This window comes from Lathyrus oleraceus, chromosome 6 (assembly GCF_024323335.1).
Source record: "Lathyrus oleraceus cultivar Zhongwan6 chromosome 6, CAAS_Psat_ZW6_1.0, whole genome shotgun sequence".
NCBI lineage: Eukaryota > Viridiplantae > Streptophyta > Magnoliopsida > Fabales > Fabaceae > Lathyrus > Lathyrus oleraceus.
The window spans coordinates 8642792-8660466 of record NC_066584.1 but is presented as its reverse complement, the minus strand read 5'-3'; the positions used below and the strand labels follow the sequence as shown (position 1 = coordinate 8660466).

General features: G+C 32.2%; 2 protein-coding genes across 2 annotated transcripts; one reads left to right on the top strand and one right to left on the bottom strand.

Moving 5' to 3' along the window:
• Window positions 1-1203: 1203 nt before the first annotated feature.
• Window positions 1204-4320, bottom strand: LOC127092840 (uncharacterized). Its single transcript, XM_051031731.1, has 3 exons — window positions 4097-4320; window positions 3673-3987; window positions 1204-2387 (listed from the first exon to the last, which is right to left on the bottom strand). The coding sequence occupies exons 1-3, from the start codon at window positions 4208-4210 to the stop codon at window positions 1641-1643; spliced, it is 1176 nt and encodes a 391-aa protein (XP_050887688.1). The 5' UTR covers window positions 4211-4320; the 3' UTR covers window positions 1204-1640.
• Window positions 4321-12486: 8166 nt separating this feature from the next.
• Window positions 12487-17210, top strand: LOC127093535 (B3 domain-containing protein Os01g0723500). Its single transcript, XM_051032482.1, has 7 exons — window positions 12487-12650; window positions 12741-12950; window positions 14171-14711; window positions 14878-15011; window positions 15714-16209; window positions 16476-16645; window positions 16746-17210. The coding sequence occupies exons 2-7, from the start codon at window positions 12864-12866 to the stop codon at window positions 17037-17039; spliced, it is 1722 nt and encodes a 573-aa protein (XP_050888439.1). The 5' UTR covers window positions 12487-12650; window positions 12741-12863; the 3' UTR covers window positions 17040-17210.
• The last annotated feature ends 465 nt before the right edge of the window (window positions 17211-17675 follow it).

The window sequence follows — 17675 nt, the reverse complement described above, 5'->3', positions numbered from 1 at the left end:
AAATTCCCTCTTCACATATAACCTATCTTTTTCTTCATTGTTTTTGAAAATCCTAATTGTTCCAACAAATCTTCATCAAACTTGATTGGTCCCTTGGTTAGTCTATAGTGATATGCTCTCCACATTATTTTCAACTCAATAAAGTCATATTTCATCTTTCCATCAGTGTCAATCTAGTTTGCACAAAACTCGACCTTACTCACCTTTATATTCTCTTCTCAGTATCAAACAACATATCATTCAACTTGGATCTCAGAATGACGAGACATGTAGTTCCCTTATGGAGCCGAAACTCTACAAGAGATTTTACCCCGTTGAAGAACTCTTATATCTTGACCAAAATTTGAGACATTCTAAGATGTTTTTCTTAACAACACATGACCACTATTTATATAACTTTGAATTCATTTTGGACCACACAAAATAGTCGAAGCAATCACAGTCATACAAAACTGTCGGATTTTTTTATCGAATTTTTTTTATTATTCTATCGAATATTTTGATAAAATTTTGACAAGGATAATATAGATATTATAAAAATATATTGGGGTGTCAGATCAAGGTGGGGTGGCAACACAAAACTCATATCATGGATATGATTTAAAAATGAGTTATAATATATGATTTATTAATAATGCAAAATTTCTTAAAGTTAGTGTTAAGAGGTGCAAATTCTGTCTTGGAGTTTGTCTAAATTTTAAAATCTGAATTTACCTAATTTTTAACCATCTTTTGATGAAACCCATATTCAAGCCAATGCATGGAATTTATCAAGAGATTGAAATTCAAATTTTAATAGGGTATATTTGATCATTGAAATTCGTACCTTTAAAAAAAATAAAGATGTCTCTTACGTCTGGATTTCAATAAAGGACATTTTCAATTTTTTTCATATAGTGTAATCCCTATAATGAGGTATAGTGAGAATCTTCCTTAATTTGTAATGTGAATTCAGATATCAAGCAACCCCACAAAAGCATAGTCCAATAATTTGATGTTGATACTGAGATAGCCAAACAATGTGACGCAGATGTTGGTCATAACCACGAATGCATGGACCATATATATGATATGTATTAATTAAGGTCTAATTGACAATAGTTAGTTCCAATTTCCAGTAGTATATTGGATTTTATCAATATGCACACAGCCAACCAGGAAAAGTAGTCTAGAATACTTAAATTTAAAATGCAAGAGTAAGCAGAGAGCCCAAAACCGAGATGGCAAGGTTTATATGAAAAATTAATCTTCAATGTACTAATCATGATTAAGTGCTTGCATATTGCATTCAAAGTTGACAAGAAAGCACACCTCACATTCAATATTTTGTCCACTGATTTTCTTCTTATTCTTCATAGACACTGCAACCATCACAGATTAACACGCCAGCTCAGTTCAGACTACTTCGTCTGAAGTACCCTTTACTAAAGACTTGAGCTCAACTCACTGCTAGAAGCCTGTTGAAGCAAGTAAAAGGAAATTATCTTTCACTTCTTTCTTCTCTTTTGTTTTGGTATTTACAAGACCAACTGTGAGTGCATGAGTGGTATTTTACAAGATTTTGCGAACTCTTGTATAAAACAAGACTAAATCTACAACCATCGACTAAATCTGTATCACAAATTACACAAGAGTGTCTTCTACCATTTCACATCCAGTGTAAGAGCTTCTGGAGGAAGAAGAACCGGTCGCAACTTTGTATATGACATATTAGACATTAAATTGGCCCAAGAAACTGAATTAGATTCAATAAAAGGTTTAACTTTCTTGATTGAAAGAGGCTTGAGCTTGTTTTCTTCAACTCTAGCCAATATCTCAAACCAGACCCTTTCGACACTTGGCCTTGTTCTCCAATCTGGCAATGTACTAAGAGTGACATTATTTCCTACATCTCTTTCCAATTCTAGGGGGAACTTTACAGCGGCAGATGCTTTGATATTTGCTTTGATAAGTCCAGAAAATCGATCTTGAAGGATCTTATGACCAAGAAGACTTCTCAAAATTTTCTCCAACAAACTTAATCTCAAACTTGAGGAAGCAACCGGGCATGATCGCTTTCTGAACACAGAACCATGGTAACATTTTTCTGGAAGCAACTCAACAGTGTCTTCGGAAATCAATGTAGTTTCTATATGTGCATTAGGATTCCGAGTTCCATAAGCGATCAATGATGCAGAACCTATTATGCGTAAGGGAATTAGAGGCACACATGTAGATTGCAAAAAGGACCAGAACTCAGTCTTCCCTTTGTTATACACAACACTTCCATTCATGTGCAGATCAAGATCCGGCCGATAATAAAAAGAGATTTCCCGTGCTCTTCTTACTTCGACCGTAATACCTTCACTAACAATTATGTGTTTCAAACCAATATGTGAAACATTCATCTGCAAACAGAACTAAGAGATTATTGAATATCAAGAGTTCAAGACTGCTACTTGACATGTTATATACTGACATAGATCATAGAACAGTAATCTTGTCAATGAATGTTAAAAAATTTCAATCTGTACAAACTATTGAGCAGAACAAGACGAATGACAGTAAAAAAAATTGTAAAGGCAAAAATGGCAGTAAATTTTTTTTTTTCAAAGGCACCAATGCAAAGCCATCTTTGACTTTGAGACATCATTAGTTACAAAAATAAGATGACAATGCTAATAGCAACAGTATACTGAGATCCAATTTGGAAAAACTTCTCAACAAAGATAAAAGGCCTTATGGGAGACGAAATATCAAGAGAATCGTTGTTATAATAACTATGAACAGGGTCACCTCTTGTATAGAGAACATGTTAGAAAGCAGAAAATCTAAGTATTTTAAACAACAGCTTCTAGTATATTTGAAAATAGCATCAATATTTCAACTTTTTTGGAAGCTCTCGCATTTATCATCTCCATAAACATGTTTAAACTTATAATTTCCATAATTAGAAGAACCATATAATCATTTTAATTGAAAAACTCTTGTGAGGTTGAGTCAGAAGCTAATCCAAACGAAGCCTACACGCCTAAGGCTATATCCTATAGCAACAATAGTAAATACACATAAGAGATAACCATATGTCATCAACAGCAACAACAATCTATGAGGCTCCGACACATACATAAACACCAGACACAAAACAAACACTAACATGTAGATCCTGATAATAATGAGAAAATAAAGTGATTGTACGGAATCACGAGTGTCTGTAGCGGACACCAACACGTGTTGGTGCTATCAAATTTAAATAGAGTTAATTACCAATTCGCCTCCTGAAACTTTCAAACAGGCAAAAAAGACCCTAGTTTTGAATGAAGCCGAGCAAATTGGTCTTTTTGTTAACTTGTAAGGACTAGTTTGACCGCGACAGATATAACTCAAGACTAATTTGCTAGTAAGTGATAATTTAAAGACAAACTTGATAGTATGTTGTATAATTTAATGGCTAATTTGAAAGTAAATTAGATACAAGTTAAGGAATAAGTTGGTTGAACTAATTCAAAATCAGATAATTTTGTTTTTTTTCTATTCACAAGGCAATTCAGTGATTCACTCAATTTAAATATACATACACCAGAGTCCACAACCGATATTGTTAGGATAATTCAAAACCCCCCCAAAAAAAAACAGGTAAAAAAAGAAACTTTAAACACTTATTAACAAGAAGAGATCTGAATTATGGCTTACAGGCAAAGAGAGTGAAAGGTGATGAAGTTGATCAACCCGCAACTCAAAGGGACCTTCCAATTTAACATCATCAAGGAAAACAATAGAACTGAGTTGATTAAGAAGAGAATCTAAATCCGGTTTGGGTGTAGTGAACTTGTTACTCCAGGATGAAACTTGATCGGCGAATTTGACGGTGAAGTTATTCTTACCGGAACCAATTCTGAATTGGTAGTTTTGGGAAGTTCCAAACCTAATTTTTGCAACATCGAAGTTGAAAATTGTCACATCGTTTAAATCCCAGTTTTGTTTTGCTGAGATTGCCTTCAAAATATCCTGATTTAGATGAATAAATTCACCGAAAAAGAGATAATTGAGAGATTTGTTTATCGTTGATTAATAAAAAAAGGAATAGGGTTTGGAGAATGAGTAGTTAGTTAGTTACCTGGAAAATGTGTGTGAGATTGGAATGAGAAGAAGAAGAAGAAGAAGCGTTTGAAAAAGAAGCGAATTGAAGGAGGAAGAAGAAGAATGAAAGTTGAAAACGAAGAGTTATCATCGTCTTCCAGGAGAATCAATGGAGTAAAGCAGCTATACGCGAGAGACTGAAATCAACAGATGTCTTCTTCTCTGCTGGGTATACTATTTTTTTTATTAATTGAAATATACTGTCATTTAATTAGAATTGATTATTTTAACACATCATAAATGAGAAATAGGAAAGAAATAGTTATTAAAATAGTTTAATTATAGTTTATTTATTTTTATTTTTATTTTATAATTATATGTTAAAATAATTAATTCTAATTTGATGATGGTGTAAAGTGATTTTTCAATAATAGGGTATTCCAATTAATCTCGTTTTTTCCTTCAAACATGAAATCCCTTTCTATTAAATTGATCCTCATTGCAAATCCAGTCATCCATACTTAATTGATCATCCATACAAATACAATTCCATCATTATTCATAACCGTTTATATGTTAACTATAAGCAATTCATGGCAACATGATCTTGTTTTCATTTTTATGTCTAACTTGAAGTATATGTGCATATTTCAATCTTTATGCCACATTTATATGATTTGTAATTTCATTCATTTTAGTTTGTTGTATAAGTTTTTTTTTATGGTTATGGTGATCTCCTTTGAAATATAGTTTGGACCATGTTTGACATAGATTAATAATTATGATATGGTTTTATTTAATTTTTAATATTGGTTTGTGTTGGACGATATAGAAATAAGTGGTTACACTTATAACTCATCTTAAAATCAACTCTAAATATTTAGGCGAAATTGTATATAGATTATCTAATATTTTAAATGGGTTAGAATTGAGATGTAAATATTTAGGTGAAATTGTATATAGATGATGTTATATTTTAAATGAGTTAGAATTGAGACGTGGATTTAATGTCGTATATGCAAATTGAAGGAATGATAACATCAAATCGATGGGGTATGATAATTATTGGGTTATCATGAGAAGCATCCATGTTAGATCAAGAGCAACACACAAGTGAGAGACACCACATATCCATCTAAAATCTAATGTTTTAAAACTTGTTGATGAAATTAAAGGATTTGAATCTATTAATGTTTATGTGGAGCACAATATTGACAACTCAATAATGTTTGATGATCATTTAATAAAAGACCATGATTTAATAAATGGTGAAAAAATGGGAAAAGGACACGTTGATGAAGAAATCAGTGGCGAAGAAGTCAATGTTAAATAAGATCATTTTGCTCAACGATTTAGGGAAGGAGAGGAAGTTGAACATGGTGGTGAAACAATGAATGTTGAAGAATGTCCTTTGGTGTAAAAGTTTTGAGAAGGAATTGATGAAGAGTTGAGCATGGTATTATTGTTGATTCACTCGCTTATCCAATTCCTCCACCCTACACAAAATTTCATTATTGACATCATGTGATTAAGAAAGTCCCGACTGACCGTATTATATGACTTTTAGAAATCTACTTTGAATAATAATCATTTATCCTTCCTATTTTTTGCCAACTCTATAATCCTGTTTGCTACTGCCACACCATCAAGAATTTGTCTTCCTAAAAAAATAATGATTGCCTTTTTGAAATGACACCATTAAGCACCTTTTCAAGCCTATAGGATATTAATGTATATAGTCTTTTGTACAAGTATCCAACTAGGCAAATTGATATATACTAATTCAGGATATTAATGTATATAGTATTTTGTACAAGTATCCAACTAGGCAAATTGATATATACTAATTCACGCTTTGCAGATTGATTTGTTTTAGGATGAGAGTTGAGAACGAAGTTGTAATTGCCTTCTGAAGCTTGCTACCATCATGAAATTCTTTGACAAAATCGATGACACTACTGTTGGTGTAAGCCCTAGAGGCCAATACTTTTGGTACTTGTATCAAATTATTTATTAATAATAAAAGGTTTTTTCTTTATTATGTTTGTTTAATAAAGTCCCTAGAATAGCTAGTCTGTTTAATGTATCAAGTGTGACTTAATCATGAGATCACATTAAACATAAGGACACTATTCTTAAAGTATCTGTAGTCGAGCTTTATTGTGAAGTGGGATAACATTAAAGCATTAAGACTATTATGTATATATACTGATGATCACATCTCATGGATCATGGATGAGGAGTTATCAAGTCTTAAACATAAGTATGAATATTAAGAGTAATATTTATACTGGATTGACCCACTGTGAGAATACTATATAGAATGTTATGCAAAGTGTCATTAGTTATTCTCATGGTGATAATGGTGTATACCACCCTTCGACCTGAAACCACTATGGACCCTAGATGTAAAGTTGAGTGCCTTATTGCTGATCAAACGTTGTCCGTAACTGGATGACCATAAAGACAGTTGATGGGTACTCCACGAAGCATGCTAAGGGACATGAGTGACCTAGATGGAATTTGCCCATCCTGCGTAGCAGGATAAATGTCTATGGGCCTATGATTGAACTGGACAAGGATGACACGGTCTATGCCTTGTGTTCAATATAGACATAAGGGCAAAAGGGTAATTATACACATAAGTATTATCACAAAAGGATTTGTCAGATCACATGACATTTTTGTGTCTTGGGTAGCAGTGATGTGTTGCTAGATACCGCTCACTGTTTATTAGGTTAAATATGTGATTTAATATAATTGCCAATGCCACGAAAACCTACAGGGTCACACACAAAAGGACGAATTGATGAAAGATAGAGTAACTAAGGAATACCGTAATGTACGGTGCACTTAAGTGAATTGTAGAACATCGTTAGGTACGGTGTACTTAAGTAGAATACGAAATATGGTAAGGTACCACGCGCTTAAGTGATTTTGGCATATTATAAGATATGGGCCACATACACTTGAGTGGGCTTTTTAGCTTGCAGCCCACACAAGTGGTTCTATAAATAGAACCCTTGTGTAGAAGCATTTATGTAGTTGCAATTTTGTTTCTCTCTTTCTCTCTCTCACTCACTCAAAGCCTTCATTCGTAGCAGCTAGCACTGAGATTGAAGGAATCCGTCCGTGTGGACTGAGTAGAGGCGTTGTCATCGTTCAACGTTCGTGATCGCTCCGTAGATCTGCATCAAAGGTTACAATCGCCACAAGAGGTAACGATTCTATCACTGATCATGCCCGTTCGTAAGGATCACTAAAGGAGAAATTTTAAATTCCGCTGCGTTTTGGATCGCTCTTCTCCTTCAATTACCTTTCACTATAATCTAATAACGGATGATTTTGGAGGTATTAATTTTTTTTGTTGAGCTTTTGTCCTTTTATTTTCTAAATATTTTTTTTGCCTTTAAATACCCCTTTATTAAAATTTGAAAATAAATTTCTAGGTCTAAAGCCCATTTTATAATAACGTTATTTAAGTATCCAAGATGACATTGGATTATGTATAAAAAACTTTTATAAACTCTAATATTCTTTGTTAAAAAAACAAGTTGTGTGATTTCAATAATATACAAAAATAACAAACAATCATATAAGACAGCCAGGCACCTGCATCCCTTGATTCTTTTCCATTTTCAATAAATCTACATTGAAATGAAGAAGATGCATGTTAGAATCTAGTACTAAAAGAAGAAGAACCTTTGTAACTCGATCCTCTCTTGTGGTATGAATTGATCTACACTTGAATTGAAAAGGATCTATATTCTAAAAACAATAACACATTTTCCCCATTGAAAAAAGAACTTCAAGCGACCTTGAGTAGTAAAATGTGTCATACCTTTTGCTTGAGAAAACATCTTAAGCATTTGGTTATTAGAGTTCCTCTTAACAAAATTCAGACCGAAGGAAAATATGTGTTTTAGTTATATACATATGCATAACCCTGAAGATTTATAAATTCATATGTAATTTAGTTATATGCATATGCCTAACACTTAGTTATATATACACACAAGATTTTATAAATCATATGTGGTCTAGTTATATACACATGTATAACATTGCAGATTTATAAGCTTGAGAAATTATAGTCTCGGTTCATTAGAAAAGATGTGCATTTGAAAAATACATAAACTCGAATAGGGGATCAAAGTAGGCGTGACAACAGGGTGGGGCGGACACGATTTTTACCTTCTCCAACTCAAACTTGAATCCCAAAACAATCTTGTCTGACCACTTCAATCCCTATTAGGGATGGAGAATTAAAAATCAAAATATGTTCCAAACGGTTTTGGTTGGATTTTGATATCCCCGCTTCACCACCATCCATTTAGTGAAATAATTTTTTTTAATAAAATATTTATTTCTTCCAATATCAAATTACTTTACAAATAATAAAATTAAAAAAAACTCAAAAAATTGCATGCGTACATTTCAAATATTTTAAATAATGAATACAAATCAAAATATCAAAATATTAACGACATATTTAATATTTTAAATTATCAAAACTAAATAAAAAAAAGTACATAATAAAGTAAACGGGTCTGGTTCAGAGACAAATTCATTATGAGTTATAGTGTCCTCATTATCCGATCCGTTCTCATTTTTTATAATTGGAGAAAACTCAAACAAAAATTCAAACTCAGTCAAAACAGATTTTTCCGTCAAATTCAAAGCAGATTCAAATAGGTACCGTGACGAGTATGTGTTATATTGTCATGCTCATAGCAAAAGTCTTTTTAATGAATATTTGATGAAAAGATGAAGATAAATAAACAAGTCGAATTAATAAATATTTTTGTAAATTAATTTCGTTAAACCAGGGTAAATTTGACAAAGAAACACACTCTTCGTTTCCATTATCATATTGATTAAAATCATATAGAAATCAACAACATTTTTCGCTCCGTGTTTCTCCTCTAAACTACTCAAACCTAAGGTTCCTCTATCTCTTTCACCTTCAACTCTTCAAGTACTGTTTTTCATATGCAACTTTCATCAACTATTCTTATTTTTTGTTTGGTTAGGTTTTGCGACGAGGCAAAAAATCAAGATATAATAATAGATAAATTGGGAAAAATTATTTTTTTTATTCGAAGTTAGAACTCATCGACATTACTCAAAAATTTAAATTGATTTTATGGCTGAGGTTGAATTTGATTGATTGATGGCTTGTAAGTGTAAAGGAAACTTAAATGTGAGAAAACCTCACTTTTACGAGGTGTATTCATCTTATTAGCTCATCTATTTCAAAATCTAACTTTTTTGGTCTTCTATTATAAATATATATATTTTTTATAAATATATACATAATACTTTATAAACTCATATGTGATTTAGTTATATACATATGCATAACAATGGAGATTTATAAGTTTGAGAAATTGTACTTTTGATGCATTAGAAAAGATGTGCATTTAAAAAGTACATAACTCCATAAATGTTATTACTTATGTTTGAAATCCTTGTCTAGTTTACATTCTAGTTTTCATATTTTACTGTTATTGTAACTACCTTTTCTTGTTGTTAATTATGAAATAGACAATTGTTGAATTTGTTGCTAATTGATACAAACAAATAGAGAGTGAGTAATGTTATTATGGATCGTCTAATATCAAATATTTATAAACTAATTATTTGTGTATATAAAAAAAATACTAGCTATGAGAAAGTTATCTAGAGTGCATTGTCTATAGAGCCTTACTAATGTAAAGTTACACATGACAAGTTTGTAATTGCATCAGCCTTTAACATTTGGTGTTAAGGAATAACGCTCAAGAAATAATAAAGAAAATCATGCTCAAGAAATAAATAAGAGACTTCTCCTTAGTCTAATGTTTTCTGAAAATTCAGGTTTGTGCTTCATATCCATGAATTTTCTAAAAATGAAAAAGATGCCATCATTGTAGGTGTACGACTGTTTTATATGACTGTTTGTTGGTTTTTGTATATTATTAAAGTCTTATATTGTTTTTTAACAAACAATACTAAAATTTTAATATTTAGAGAACACACATTCGAAACTCAGCAATTACATGTTAGATAACAAAAAAAAATATATTAAAATTTTGGCTTAATATATCTTTTGATCCATTAACTTAATTTAATATTTTACTTTAATTCCTTAACTAAACAATGTTACAAAACAGTCCCTTAACCTTAACTAATATTATGTTACCTGAAATGGTCAATTCCGCTAGTTTTTGTCAAAAAAAACATTAAGTTTTGCCCCGTTAGACATTTAGAATTTGACTTGGAAGTCAAATAGGCAAAAAATAAGAGTGTATCTTATGCAAAAATGGGAGTCAAATAGGCAGAACTTTGCCATATATGAAGGTACAATTCTACCAAATATCAAAAAGAGGATAACAAAGGAATCATAAAAAACAAACCATTTGATTGTCAGGTAATATGATTATATTATACTTTTTACATGTAATATCTCTATAATTAAATTAGATTATGATTATATTGTGATGTTTACATGTGTTACAGATGTGCAGATGAATATGACTATGAGGTTACGCATGTATCATTTAATGAGGGAAAATATGTTATTAATCTTTCCAAAACAGAATGCTCATATAGAATATGGATGCTAACAGGGCTGCCATATTGTCATGCATGAAGGGCCAACACTTAGAACTTGATGATTTTGTGTCGGACTGTTATAAAAAGGAATGTTATGAAAGCTTGTTATGCATTAGTTCTTTATCCAGTTAATTGAGAAACCCCGTGGACAAAAACTTATGTTGTTGATCTCCACCCACCACCCATAAAGAGACAACCTGGTAGGTCTAAGAAAAAATGAACAAAGAGGCTGAAGAAACGGTGAGAGATGATGAGTCACATATGAAATGAGTAAAACATGGAATTAAGTGCAGTTGTTGTCATAAGGATGGTCACAACAAGGCCACTTGTAAACTGCCACCACCACAAGCAACTCCAAGTCAATCACCACAAACACCTTTAAGTCATCCACCACAAGCACCTTCAAGTTAGCCACCACAAGAGCCTTCAACTCAACCACCACTAAAAAAGTAAATAACACTTCAAAAAGGGGGAAACCTATTTCAAGTCAACCATGATTTCTGATTTCTATTTGATACTTTTGTTATGTTGTTTTGGAATGTAACCATATTATGGGAATGCTATGTAATTTTTTATTATGAATCATAATGCCATTTTGAATGATATGACTTATAATGCCATTTTAAATTGATATGTAATTTTGTTACTGCTTATTGAAATGATAGGGCTTATCATAACATTATGCATTAAACCAACAAAAGGGTTACATAGATAAACTCATGACAGATACAAAATTCAACTCAACTAAATTACATTGATAAACTCATGACAGCATACTGCATTATCCTAAGCTCAAAATCTCAACCAAAATTCGAATCTATTTGAAATACATTGTTACAAACATAAGATTAAACGTTAAACTCAATATCACAACCAAAATCACAACCTATTTGAAATACATTGTTACAAACACAAGATTAAACTCTAAGCTCAAGATTCCAACCACGATGGACATTTTCAACCATCCTCCAGTGTGGAGAACCTCATTCTTAAATTTTGAAATTTTTGTTTTTTGTCTTTCAATTTTCAAACTCCTTTCATCAACTATTTCATCACCTAACCACTTGAAGAAATTACAACCCTTACAACCCAAATTTTTTCTCCCATAGTTCACATTGTTCATATCATTAACAGTGCGAAAAACACTTTCATCTTGGCAAAAACACTCCATCTTCTGTTCTCTATGAAGCACATTGTTTGACATTGAAACACTGCTTGTATTCTTTGAAATTGAGGAAGCAACTGAAACAAAACGCAACAAACAATAAAAAAACGCTAAGAAAACGAAAGCTAGAAGATGAAAATAATATAAAAATGAAAGTTGGAAGATGAAGACTCAACCCTAAAATTTGAAAACTAAAGCTGCAACTTGAAGAATCAACCCTAAAATCCGAAAACGAAAGCTACAAGACGAAGAATCAATCATATAATATAAATATAACACATACACTAAGTCAACAAGTTACATTTTGCCTACCTGTCAGGCCACGTAGTCACTACTAATACTTTTTTGACAAAAAATAACAGAAATGACCATTTAAGATAACAAAATATTAGTTAAGAGACTACTACGTCCTAATAATTTTTAATTATGTGACTAATGCGAAACATTTAATTAAATTAAAGAGATTTAAAGACTAATTATATCTAAAATTTATAAATATCTTACTTGAATAATATTTTATTTCAAAATTTTAATTAGTTAACTTATACAAAAAATAATAATTATTTTATTTTATAAAAAGTATTAATTAATAAAATAAATTATCCTAACATATGCATTTAAACCTATATTTTAATAAATATTTGATGTAAATATGAAGAGAAATAACCAAGTCGAATTAATAAATATTTTTGCAAATTGATTTGGTTAAGCAAGGGTAAATTTGACGAAGAAACACACTCTTCATTGCCATTATCATATTCATGAAAATCATATAGAAATCAACATCACTGCCGCTACGTGTTTCTCCTCGAAACTACTCAAACCTAAGGTTCTTCTTTCTCTTTCATCTACGATTCTTCCAAGTACTATTTTTTATATCCAACTTTCATCAATTATCCTCTTTTTTTTGTTTGATTAGGTTTTGCGATGAGGCGAAAAATCAAGATTGGGGAAAATAATTTTTAGATTCCAAGTTAGAACTCATCGACATTACTCAAAAATCTGAATTAAATTTGTGTTTGAGGTTGAATTTGATTGATTGATGGCTTGTAAGTGTAAGGGAAGCTTAAATGTGAGAAAACCTCACTTCTATGAGGTGTATTCATCTTCTTCTAGCTTTGAAACCCTGGTAATTGTTTCTTAACTTGTTGTTTCTACTGTCTTTTTGTTCTTGACCTAATTGCATGTTTATATAGCTTACACAATTATTAATTATGCATAATTATTATGATCTTTACGAGTATGTGAAATCATGGGTCTGATGACTTGTTTATAGCATAGTTTGATACTATTTGAAAAGTGAGAGAGTTTAGGGTTGAAATCAAATGGGAAAAGTGCACCTTTTTTTTTACTAAAAGATGCTTCAAAAGCTAAAGTAAATGAGACAATGTATTTATATGCAACAATAACAAGGTGAAGTGTGTTTTTATTGCTAAAAGTATTCTCTTTTAGGAAAGATGAAGGAAAACCCTCACTCTCCCTTCCCTCCTAAACATAGCCTAGATTTTAAAACGAGATGGAATGGAACATAGTGGAATGGAGCGGAGTAGGATAAAGATCCCATTGCATTGTTTGGATGTTTTATGACGGAATAGAACAAAATTCCTATTCCCTATGTAGAACGGACACCTCTGAAAAAAGGCGTGTCCGTGTCGGTATCAGACACCTGCACCGACACTTGTGATTACGTTTAATTTTTTTTTTCTTTTTCAAATTATTACCGGTGTTGCCGTGTCAGTGTCAGGGTTGTATTCAGGTGTCCGTACTTCATATATTAAGCCCAAATTGAAGGGTAAGTGATGGAATGGGATGAAATTCATTCCACCATCTTCTGCGTCACTCCATCCAAACAATGGAACATAAACATATTCCATTCCATCCCTTCAATCCACACATAGCCTAAGGGTATGTTTGGATGGAGGATTTGTGAGGGGATGAGAGAGCTTATTTTTCTTTTCTAAATTAAGAAAAGCTAGAAGCTATGAAATGTTTCTGAAAATGAATTAAGTGTGATTGAAATGTGATATGATCTTATATCACCTCATTCTTTTAGTTTTGTCTAAATCTCAAATGTAGATCAAAATTTAGACTTAGCCCTTCAAAACTTTCAATCTAAGCGTACCCTGAAGTCCTATCCTACCTCTCCCCAAAAGTCTTGATTTGGAATCAAGTGGCCCTTTAAAATGTGAAGAATAACAAGCAGTTATCTAGTTTGCAGTCTTAAACTAGGATTATGCTCCTCAATTTCAAGTGTCTTGTATATTAATGAATATATGATGTCCGTTGTTGTTTTGGATATCAGAAAATGCTTTTGGAGTTTTTGTTTGAAAGTATATGTGTTTGTTGCAGAAAATTCCAAATGGTTTCGTATGTCAAATGGAAGGCAGGACATGTGGATTAGTTTCATTAACTGGTCCTAGTGGAAATACTTGGCAAGTTCGATTAGTTGAGCAGGGCAATTATCTATTCTTCCATCATGGATGGTCAACATTTACGGAAGATCATCATTTAGAATATGGTGACCTTTTGGTTTTCAGATACGAGGGTGACTTGCATTTCACCGTGCAAGTATTTGGCAAGAATGCGTGCGAGAAAGAAGCAGCATTTAATTCTGAGTGCAATCTAAATTCATTCAACTTAGATAATATTGAAGGACTAAAAAGGGATGCCGAGGAGATTTATTCTTTGGATGTTGTTGGAGGTGTTCAGAAGAAAATGAGGCGTGACACAGTTGAGAACCAGGAACTTGGGTTGGCTATTGTTGGTAGAGAACTACCCCAGGGTGAGGTAATTAAACCAATTCGAATGATCAGAGAAACAGAAGAAACCTACGGAGAATGTTCTGCTAGTGCTGTTCCTTTTCACACAAAAACTAGTAATGAAGATGAAGGTATAACTAATTTATTTCATTCAGGGTCTCAAAAAAAATAAAATTAAACTCATTTGGGAAACTGATAGGAAAGAGTGTTTCTGCATCCAAATCCTTATTTTAATGGTAGAGCTTATCCTTTTATTAAAAACTCATGATTGAATTGTTCAATTCCATATCACCGCAGCCATTCTCAGTGGAGCTTCATTGTCAAAGCTATCAGCACACGATGAGAAAAAGATAGCCCAGTCATTTACCTCCTCTTTTCCATATTTTGTTAAAATAATTAAAACCTTCAATGTCAGTGGTTCATATACTCTGGTGAGTTGTTCCTTTCTGTGATTCTTTACTTACCTCCCAAATAATGTTGTTTTTATCTCTCTACCCTTATTTTTAAGTAACTTGTGTAGTGTTTTATCTGCATGAGAAACTGATTTGTTGGAGTATATTAATATTTACCCAAACAGTATTTCTCCTTTTATGTATGGAGGATGGTAAGCATGGATTAAAGAGTTTCACATGTATACATTTCCAGTAAAAGACGATCTCAATGAAAATTCCATCCATAATTCCGGAGTGAATAGTGATACATCCTGTTTTATTAGACAATCTTGGTAGATTTGAACTATTCTTGCATTGCACTAGCACTTCAATAGATGTTGGATTGATATTTCAATACGCAGTAAAGATGCTGCTTGCCAGACTTCTCAACTTCTGCCTAAGCAAGCTTCTGAGTACATCACTAAGTTTAAGACCTTTTTTACTTCTATGACATTTAAAAATTAATTTCTCTGCAATTACAATGTTGTATTTCTCTAAGAAGTACTAATTGATTGTTATTGTTATCATGGTTTTCTTCCCTTAAAAGTGTGTATTTAACAATATTGCGATTTTAATTTTCCTTCTCCTCAGATAATTCCTATTTTAAGTTTATCGGTCGTATTATTTGTTCCTTCCTATTCACTGTGCTTAACATTAACACTGAAGCTCTTGCCAAAACTAATTTACAATTAATTTATGCAGAATATACCATATCAGTTTTCGATGGCACATCTTCCAAACTGCAAGATAAAGATTATTCTTCATAATTTGAAGGGAGAACACTGGACCGTTAATTCTGTTCCAACAACTAGGGTGCATACAAGTCACACTATGTGTGGAGGATGGATGGCTTTTGTTCGTGGTAATAGTATAAAGGTTGGAGATGTCTGCATTTTCGAACTTATACGTGAGTGTGAATTACGTGTTCGCATTGCTGAGGTTGGAAAAGATGGGTTAGACTGCCAAGTTGGAAAACTAGCTTTTAGTATGCTTAGGGCAAGACACGATGTCGCTTGCAGAAAGACTGCCAAATATATGTCAAAAAGCCCTAAAGTCAGCCCAAAGTCGAGAAACAAAGTTGATCTATCAGATAAAAGGTTGTCAAAGATGGGTCAAGAAACTGTTTTATCCGGTAGAGCTTCAAATACTTCGAAGATCGGGGTTTGCCCCAAGTCAAAACCTGCCAAGAAAAAGTTGGGTAAGGTTTTTTCTTCTATTTGCCCACTCAAATTATATAGTAATGTAGATCCATATCATAAGTTTCAGCAACAGATTTCTATCAAGTATTTTATTTTCAGAAATAAAAGGAGAAGAATATAATTCAATTCCTTGACAATTAAGATTTTCTTACTTTGCTAATGAAAGAAAGAACAAAAACGATATATATTAAATACTTTCTTTCTATAAAAGTTTCTACCTTCCAAATTATGATTTCAGTCACATTTGAACTGTAAATAAAGACAGCTGTACCGCGGAAACATAGTGTTGAAGATGAACTAAGCTCCCAGGCTAAAGCTGGTTTGAGAATGTTGTTTGCACTTGACGAACAAAGAGTGGCTGAAGCTTTTACTTCGGACTTTCCTAATTTTGTGAAAATCATGAAGATGTTCAATGTCAGCGGATCATACACTTTGGTGAGTAATACACATTTCACAACTTATTATTAGTGTTAGCCATGTGTTGTTTAAAATTAATATCACTGTTAAATTATTGAATACTTGTTGCAAAATGTAGAAAATTCCATATCAGTTCTCTGCTGCACATCTTCCTGCCGACAAAACAGAAGTTACTCTTCGCAATTCAAGAGGCCAATGTTGGACCGTGAACTCCGTTCCAGATGCTAATGGGAGAACAATTCACACCTTTTGTGGAGGATGGATGGCTTTTGTTCGTGATAATGACATAAATTTTGGCGACACATGCATATTTGAGCTGGTTTCTCATTATGTGATGCAGGTTTATATATCTGGGGTTGGAAAGGAAGGTCTTGACCATCAAAATGGTGGGCATGTGAAACTTACTAACTAGTCACTGCTTCAATTAGATGTATCATCACTAATCAAGAGCATCGAATGTATTTACTTATCTAGTGCACTACTGTCTTTTAGTTTATGTCATTGTGAATTGTGATATGCATGTAACATTCAGTAGGCTCGTGACATGTTGGTCTCGAAGAGGTAAAAACTACATTTTGATCTTTGTCTCGTGATAAGTATCGATTTAAGGTTATGATATTGTTATGTAGTCTCTAAGCTATTTAGAAAATTTTGAACAAGTCACTAAATAAAAAATAAGTTGGTTAGTCAGTCTCTGAACTAATACATTTTTTATTATAAAGTCCTTTTCTTACACTTCTGTTAGTCAATTTCCAATGGAAACACCTAATTAGAAATGTTTAAGTTCAAGGATTTAATTACAAGACTTCTAGTTTAAGTTTAGAGACTTCTTTCAAACTTTGCCTATGAGAAAAAAGTTATGTGTTGTGTTCTAGAGGTCCCAGGGCCATAGAAAACTTAAATGTTCAGAAATTGCTAATAAGGGTGTGCTTACTTTGTTGGACTTTAAGCCACATAGGAGGAAACAAAAATGCTAGAAATAAAAATGAAATGAAAGTGGTAAATTTTGTATTCATTATATATATATATATATATATATATATATATA

What these genes read in the sequence shown, in the direction of transcription:
- LOC127093535 (XM_051032482.1), top strand. Translation starts at nt 12,864, where the DNA reads ATGGCTTGTAAGTGTAAGGGAAGCTTAAATGTGAGAAAACCTCACTTC. An exon ending in AACTAGTAATGAAGATGAAG is followed by an intron (nt 14,712 to 14,877) that starts GTATAACTAATT and finishes ATATCACCGCAG; the next exon opens with CCATTCTCAGTGGAGCTTCA. An exon ending in ACCTGCCAAGAAAAAGTTGG is followed by an intron (nt 16,210 to 16,475) that starts GTAAGGTTTTTT and finishes AAATAAAGACAG; the next exon opens with CTGTACCGCGGAAACATAGT.
- LOC127092840 (XM_051031731.1), bottom strand. Translation starts at nt 4,210, where the DNA reads ATGATAACTCTTCGTTTTCAACTTTCATTCTTCTTCTTCCTCCTTCAA. An exon ending in ATCTCACACACATTTTCCAG is followed by an intron (nt 3,988 to 4,096) that starts GTAACTAACTAA and finishes CATCTAAATCAG; the next exon opens with GATATTTTGAAGGCAATCTC. An exon ending in ACCTTTCACTCTCTTTGCCT is followed by an intron (nt 2,388 to 3,672) that starts GTAAGCCATAAT and finishes TTCTGTTTGCAG; the next exon opens with ATGAATGTTTCACATATTGG.